This window comes from Oncorhynchus clarkii, chromosome 11, assembly GCF_045791955.1.
Source record: "Oncorhynchus clarkii lewisi isolate Uvic-CL-2024 chromosome 11, UVic_Ocla_1.0, whole genome shotgun sequence".
Taxonomy (NCBI): domain Eukaryota; kingdom Metazoa; phylum Chordata; class Actinopteri; order Salmoniformes; family Salmonidae; genus Oncorhynchus; species Oncorhynchus clarkii.
Genome location: NC_092157.1, coordinates 19,930,132 through 19,938,740, shown reverse-complemented (window position 1 = coordinate 19,938,740; position 8,609 = coordinate 19,930,132). Strand labels below are relative to the sequence as shown.

At 42.9% G+C, this 8,609-nt stretch overlaps 1 protein-coding gene across 2 annotated transcripts in view; it reads right to left on the bottom strand.

Annotated features, from left to right (window-relative positions):
* Positions 1-1,122: 1,122 nt before the first annotated feature.
* The window catches only part of LOC139420339 (5-methyltetrahydrofolate-homocysteine methyltransferase reductase), a 38,206-nt gene continuing 30,719 nt past the window's right edge, over positions 1,123-8,609 (bottom strand). For both annotated transcript variants that reach the window (XM_071170333.1, XM_071170332.1), the window contains exons 14-15: positions 2,163-2,336; positions 1,123-2,045 (exon numbers count right to left, since the gene is read on the bottom strand). In XM_071170333.1, coding sequence (XP_071026434.1) covers positions 1,901-2,045; positions 2,163-2,336 — 319 coding nt within the window. In that variant the 3' untranslated portion in view covers positions 1,123-1,900. The remainder of the gene's footprint in view (positions 2,046-2,162; positions 2,337-8,609) is intronic.

Here is an 8,609-nt window from a genome sequence, read left to right as displayed (position 1 = left end):
ACTTCATCAGTCCTTACTGCGCGGTGGCCATGACGGGGCCGGAGGATCCGCGGGGCTCTCCGTCTTCAGATGAGAGGGTCATTTTTCAGGTGGGGGTGAAGGGATGCGAATAGGCTAGGTAAATAAGGAGTAGGCGAAGAGTGATGCGCCTTCCCCAAAAACCCAGTCAGCAGCGACGATTTTCAGGGGGTGTTGCTTTGTCAAAGACGAGGCCAAACTTGATTAAAGTTTCCCCTCTTGTTTATTACACACTGGGTGAGCTTGGTGCCATTAATCAAGCTTAAGCATGTGTATGTGTTGTGTGTGTTCGTCAAGCATGCGTGTGGAGAAGAGCCTGAACCTTACTTCCTTCTCTCACTAAAACAACAAATTTTCTCACCTTTTAGCAGACATCTAAGCGATTGCTTAACTTATCTTTTGTCCTTTAGCAGGGGATGATAAATTGTTCTCTAGTTACCAAGGCCTACTGATATTTGCACCCCCCCCCCCAAAAAAAAAAAAATTCAGCCTTGGGTTAAGAATGATAGCTGCATGATAACGTTTGTGGATTGTGGATCAATGAAAAGACCATTCATCACATTCAATACCCAACTCCTTTCCACCTTATTCAGTGACGTTTAGAAAACAGCCTTGGTGACTTGCAGCCTGTAATTCCTCCCTGACACTCAGCCTGGATGCCAGCTCATCTCAGCTTCAACCAAATCTTTTGGCCCAAGACATTTTGTGCATGAAAATACAAATTACCTCTCATCACGGTTTAGTGACGTCTATACAGTACGATGACCTCGGTGACTCATAACCTGTATCATTCCATATGACCCTCGGGTCTCATGTTGTCATGGCAACAAAAGAAGTTGGCTAAAGCAGACAGTGAGACAGGCATCCAGGCTGAAGGGACAAAGGTTTCAAACCACCACTACTGACTGATATGATGATCCTCTGACAAAGTGGAGCAGCAGGAGAAAGTGGCCGAGACTTATTGATAATGTCCAAACCGCTCTGGTATTCATTGAACTGTGTTTGAAATTCCTCCAATTTGTCCAGTCCGTAACACAATTCTCCACCCCGGTCCGACCTCATGGACAGGCCTATACTTTACTCTGACAGACAAGAAGAAGTTGATTTGTTTACTTGGCAAAGCTTTATTGAGTGTGATGTTGTCATCCATTCTCATACAGAGCCCCAGCCCAGTCTAGCCCAGCTGTGGGGACTGTCAACATCTTTTCCCTCTCCCATCCTGACGAGAGGCCTGCTGATATAAAAAGACTAGCAGTGTCTGAAGATTTCATTCTGAGAAGTCTCTAGGGTACGGTGGAAGGCCCATAGCGAAAATCCTTCAATTAACTAACCGCCGACTACAGCTTCATCTAGTGAGGAAAGTCACCTTGAACAATTGAATTATTCTCAAATTAAAAACACAATCATGCCATATCAATCAAAATGCATTGCCTTTGATCGTTATCTCTGAATGGGTTTCATCTCGTCTTGTACGCGTGCCAAGATAGGTATCACTCATTATCATCATACAGTGAGCATAAGAAATACATCAGAGACCTTTAAAACCTTTTCAAGCAAACACACCTTTTGTATTTTGGACACATTTTTGCACACAGCAAAAAAAGTATTGGAAGACAAGAATGTGAAGTAGGATGAGGAGTAAGCTAAACAGGCAGTGTGTTAGTCTTGCATAATTCCACTATAAAACAACTACAGTACTTGAAACTCAATCTTCTATGGTCAGTTTATGAAGTTTATGGTCAGGTGTTATGAGGCAAGAGGAACAACATGTAACCCAATCCATATGGTCAGCTTGTGTTGCTTAAAGGAAATGAATGGCCCACAAAAATTATATATGGATCTTTTCGGTCTGTGACATAAGATATGTTGAAGATTCATCCACTCAGCACCATATGTCCTGTAAATAGTGTTTCTCCTCCCTGAGTCCAGCCAATCTCTTCATGGCATCTAGTTTATCCAGCTGAAGCTCTGCTGATACCATCTCTATCAGGGTTTCATTCACGTCTTTAGCCATGTTCTTAGCATCACTGTGGGAGCAAAGTAATTAAGTCAGTAAATCCAGATCCACAGCCACTAAAATAATAAACCAGACTATTCCATGGTTTTCCTATTGACATCATCATCACCATCAAACCTAAGCTCACCCGCAGACGTAGAGGTATCCATTCTCCTTAAGGAGGAGGTTGGTGAGATCTTTGGCATGGAGGAGCAGGTTATGTTGGACGTATCTAGGACCTGTCCCCATCTGAGTGTCTCGCGAGAAACACACTTTCAGATGGTTCAGGATTCCTTTACCCACAAACCCCTGCAGCTCCTCTCTGGAGAAAAAGAAGAAGAAAAGTGTGAGCAAGAAGAAAAGAAAGAGGAGACAAGAGAGAGAGGACTAAGCAAGGGAACAAAGAATAAGAGAAGCGCGAGAGGAGAAGAAAGAGAGAGTTAGTTCAGGGCATGAAAACAGTTTTCATTTCCAAAATAGACAAAAACAGTCAAGCTCAATAAAGTTCCATCCCAGCCGTGTGTACAAGCCTACCTATAAAAACACAGGCCACCGATACGTCTTATTTAATGGAAGATAAATGGTCAAATATGGACTTCATAAGCAAGGTCGAGGCCCTCTTATAAGCATATTTTTTACAATCAATCCACCTATCCTTGCCACAACACTGTGTGTGTTCCATCTCAATATGTTTTTTAATAGGGCCTTGGGTAGGTAGCAACAGTAAGGTCTACTGAGTTTTCTGAGCCGGTGAAGAACCTTACCCAAGGTTGGAAGGAAGGAAGGAAGGAAGGAAGGAAGGAAGGAAGGAAGGAAGGAAGGAAGGAAGGAAGGAAGAGAAGATGCAGAGACAGACAGACTGACAGACAGACAAACAGACAGACGAGAAGATGCAGAGAGACAGACAGACGAGAAAATGCAGAGACAGACAGACAGACGAGAAGATGCAGAGACACAGACTGACAGACAAACAGACGAGAAGATGCAGAGACACAGACTGACAGACAAACAGACGAGAAGATGCAGAGACAGACGAGAAGATGCAGAGACAGACAGACTGACAGACAGACAAACAGACAGACGAGAAGATGCAGAGACAGACAGACAGACGAGAAGATGCAGAGACAGACAGACGAGAAGATGCAGAGACACAGACTGACAGACAAACAGACGAGAAGATGCAGAGACAGACGAGAAGATGCAGAGACAGACAGACGAGAAGATGCAGAGACACAGACTGACAGACAAACAGACGAGAAGATGCAGAGACAGACGAGAAGATGCAGAGACAGACAGACTGACAGACAAACAGACAGACGAGAAGATGCAGAGACACAGACAGACGAGAAGATGCAGAGACAGACGAGAAGATGCAGAGACAGACAAGAAGATGCAGAGACAGACAGACAGACAGACAGACAGACAGACGAGAAGATGCAGAGACAGACAGGCAGACGAGAAGATGCAGAGACACAGCCAGATGAGAAGATGCAGAGACAGACAGACACAGACAGATGAGAAGATGCAGAGACAGACAGACAGACGAGAAGATGCAGAGACAGACAGACAGACGAGAAGATGCAGAGACAGACAGACAGACGAGAAGATGCAGAGACAGACAGACAGACGAGAAGATGCAGAGACAGACAGACGAGAAGATGCAGAGACAGACAGACAGACGAGAAGATGCAGAGACAGACAGACGGACAGACAGACGAGAAGATGCAGAGACAGACAGACGGACAGACAGACGAGAAGATGCAGAGACAGACAGACAGACGAGAAGATGCAGAGACAGACAGACAGACGAGAAGATGCAGAGACAGACAGACAGACGAGAAGATGCAGAGACAGACAGACAGACGAGAAGATGCAGAGACAGACAGACAGACAGACAGACGAGAAGATGCAGAGACAGACAGACGGACAGACAGACGAGAAGATGCAGAGACAGACAGACGGGAAGATGCAGAGACAGACAGACGAGAAGATGCAGAGACAGACAGACGAGAAGATGCAGAGACAGACATATGTGGTCTGGTTAAAGGAACTCTGGTGAAGATCGTTTTGCAGTAGCCGGGAGACTTTTAAAAGCTAGTTTTAATAAAATAAGGAGACCATGACTAGGATAAGTAAAAATGCAGTAAATACTGCAGGAGAGGAGAGTAAAGGAGATGTATGGTTATTATTTCCCATTCTGCTCACCTTCACTGGGTTAAATGTTATGTATTGTTGCTGCAACAACACCATTACCATGTTAATCTGGATAACTCATTACAAACAATTAGTATTTTTATTTATTTATATATTATTATTTTTTACCTCTGACAGCCCTGCAACTAAATCCCTAGATTACCAAGTATGTTAAACGCTAGAACAGGGTTCTTTATCTGGCAAGCCTGCTAGCTGAATTTGGCCCGCGATGGTTTTATTTGGCGCCTCAAGAAAAAACATTTTTAGAGAGATTTCGGGGGGGATTTTCATTGTTGGACATAAAAAAAAAAGTAAAAACACCAGGAAATCAGCTCCAAGTGATTTTAATTTTGGAAATTTGTTCTCAAGTACTTCCCACGCATAATAGAGAGACGTGATCATATCCAAATGTAAGCAAGGTTTGAAATGATAAAGTTTTAGTCAAATATTATATCTGTTTGGGCTTCTTGGTGTCAATTTGCAGCCTACAAATTATTTGTAATTATGTACCGGCCCCTCGACCATCCGCTCAAGAAAAAAATCGTCCCAAGGCTGAATCTAGTTGATGATCCCTGCCCTAAAATAACAAGAGAAAAAAACAGGGCCGGTGTGTCACCTATGGTATCAACTGAGCAGTGATGAGGGTTCACTTCCTGGTTTTCAAATAAAAACAAAAGAACACTGACCCTTTAACGTGAGGCATTGACTAACAGAAAAGTCTAGGGGGGAAAGCATAACAACATATTCTCTGCAGATATACAGTCAGGTCCAAAATGATTGGCACCCTTGATAAAGATGAGCAAAAAAATACTGTATAAAATACAATACTGAGCTATATTGTATGCCCCCCAAAATTGGGAATTTATATTATTTTATACAAATACAATTTCTCAGAGAAAGATTTTGTTTAACAATAAAAAACCTACAAGAAAGATGGGTGTAAAAAATTGTTGCCACCGGTTTTCAATACACCAGTTTTCAATACCCTACCCTTACGAGGATAAATGGGTCTATTTCTAAAATGTTATACGAGATTAGAGAACACATTGGAAGGGATCTTTGACCATTCCTCCATACAGAATCTTCCCAGATCCTTGATATATTTCATTCTGCGCTTATGGACTGCCCTCCTCAATTCAAATCACAGGTTTTCAACGGGTTTCATGTCCGGAGACTGAGATGGACATCGCAAAATGTGGACTTAGTGATCAATTAACAATTTCTTTGTGGATGTTGATGTGTGCCTGGGGTCATTGTCTTGCTGGAAGATCCACTTGCTGCAAAGATTTAGCCTCCTGGCAGAGGAAACCAGGTTTTTGGCTAAAAAGGTCCTGGTACTTGGTAAAGTTCATTTTACAGTAGGTATGAGGTTATTTTCTGCATATGCATCCTTCTTTCAATGCTAAACCCACTACTGGTGTGCGTGGCCAAAGAGTTCAATTTTCATGTCATCTGAACATACCACCGTTTCCAATCAGATTTAGCAAACTCCAGGTGTTTACATTTGTTTGTTGCTCTCAACATAGGTTTCTTTCTGGCAACCCTATTAGCATGGAGGTGGCGTCTAATTGTAGATCTGAAGATACGACCAAGTTCTGCAATTCTCCAACTTTGTCCATTCTAATTGACTTTGCCTCACAAAATATCTTCCTCATTGTGCGTGGGGACAAGATCCACATGGGTCCAATACCAGGAAAGTTTACCACTGTTCCATCTTTGATGACAAAGATTTTACATGCGGATTACCTCATTTTTATACCCCAGTGAAACAGGAAGCCATGGAAGGTCACAATACAGTTTATTATACTGAGGTCAACTTAAAAAAGTAGAATGTTAATGGAGATTTAATTGTTTGTTTATATTTATAAGAATCTTTAGGGGTGCCAATCATTTTGACAACTATCTTTTTGAGGAAAAAAAAGTACTTGTTACACAAAATCTCTTTCTCTGAGCAATGGTATTAGTATAAAATCTAATTTCCTCCTTTTTTTAGCATACAATATAGCTCAGTATTTGTATTTATATTATAGGTCTTTTTTTGCTCATCTTTATCAATCGTGCCAACAGTTCTTGGACCTGACTGTATAAGACTGTCATGAGAGACATACAGCATTGCCATTTCCTCCCTCTCTCCTTACCCCTCTTCTGTTGAATGTCAGGCAATATCATGCAACTTTAATTTCTGTTTGAAAGGTTAATATCCTGGTACCAGGGGTCCCACCCACACCCCACTGTGCCATGCTCTTCTCTTTGGCCTCAGTCAAACCCTGGTGTGTGTTGACAGAGAAACCAACCCTGGTCCGGTTGTGGGACTCTGGCCCTTAATGGCCCTGAACAAGAGCCCAGTAACCCCATTTCCCTCAGCAGTGAAATCACAATCCATGAAGAGGGAGGGAGGGTACGAGGAGGGAACGAGCGAGGAAGGAAGAAAATGAGTGCAAACTGCAGGGGGTCCGAGTGTCTGGTTGCTCGTAACAGACTGGAGGTCAGATTGGTGTCAACCTCTAACACAGATGTTAAATGTTGGGGTTGATTAGGCTGATCCCATAGCCTGTTTGCTTTTAAAAAGAACATTCTGGAATGAACTTTACTCTATAATGTCACATCGAAGATGTCAGGGTTTAGCCTAGGACCACAGGATATATTTAGCATCAAAGGGAACACTTCATTTTTTTCTAGCAGTTCACATTTCAGACCCCCACTGATGGCTAGTCGGGTTAGGTCAATAATAATAATAAAGAACATGTGAAACATTGTAGGCTGTTTTTTTTCTGGAGTAAAGATTAATATAATGATTGTATCATGCTGCAAGAGAACATGTTTGAATGCTGACATGGGTCATTCACACAGTAAACATACAGTTTCATACATAACATGAATCCAAATGTACCTTCCTACAGCGCAAGAAAAATCTTGTCTTCCCGAAAATGCAGCATTTGGTTTTGATTGATACAGCTGTTTTCATGCTCATTAGCACATGTTAAATCGATTCAGTCACGGGGGAGGCTCCATTTTGAATTCCCCCAGATAGAGAGACCAGATAGAGAGACCCACATTGTGAACAAACACCCACCAGCCCAGGATACCTGGCTGTGAGGACGTATTTAACAAAAAGAGATAGAGGGCAATATACGAATACAGGCAGATTTTTCTTTGATCTGTTCTTTCATGATTTCTGCGACCAATGCACCGTTTTGTGATCTAGTCAGAAGACAGCTTTGATTGGTGCACTGACCTTCACATGGACTTGTGTTGGTAGTGTTATGAGTCATTTGAGGAAAGCTTGGTAGATTTGCATTCTCTGTTAAGTAAGTTTGGTTTGAAACAAAAATGGTTTCAAGTCTTCTGAACTGGAACTGCAACTGAATCGATTGAAAGTAAGATGGCGCTGACAGATACGGAAGGTCTGTTTCTAGCTCCTAAGCAAATTTGTAATATTTAGTTTTTTGTGTGTGTTATTTCTCACATTATTAGCCCAGAATTTGTTTTGTGTTATTACATACAGCCGGAAAGAACTTTGGGATATCAGAGCAGCGGTGACTCACCAGCATTACGACCAGGAATACAACTTTCCCGAATTGGATCCTTACCCAGGGCAATTTAACTTATTCCAGAGGCCGCTCCAAAACACCACCGGCGGAGAAGAGGTATTCTGAGTGGACTTCTAGTCCGACTCAGGAGGCGTGCACACCATGCACTGCCCCAGAGTATATTACTCGCTAACGTTCAGTCTCTGGATAATAAAGTAGACGAGCTCAGGACGAGGATCTCCTTCAGGGTTTGTAACATACTCATATAATGTCCCAATCTATACAGCCATCTGGGTTCTCAGTACATCTCGCAGACAAGAATAAAGAACTCTCCGGGAAGAAGAAAGGCGGTAGTGTATGTTTCATGATTAAATACTCATGGTGTGATTGTATTAACAGACAATCACGGACTAAAAAGGGAAAACCTGCCACGTCCCGGACACGGACGTCTTGCTTCCAGACAAGCTAAACAACTTCTTTGCCCGCTTTGAGGATAAGACAGTGCCACCGACGCGGCCCGCTACCAAAGACTGTGGGCTCTCCTCCTCCGTGGCCGTGAGTAAGACATTTAAAACGTGTTAACCCTCACAAGGTTGCCGGCCCAGGCGGCATCGCTAGCCGGATCCTCAGAGCACGCGCAAACCAGCTGGCTAGAATGTTTACGGACATATTCATTATTTCCCTATCCCAGTCTGCGCTGCGGTCCCCACTTGCTTCAAGATGTCCACCATTGTTCCTGTACCCAAGAAAGCAAAGGTAACTGAACTAAATGGACTATTGCCCCATAGCACTCACTTCTGTCATCATGAAGTGCTTTGAGAGACTAGTCAAGGAGCATATCACCTCTACCATACCTGACACCCTAGACCCTC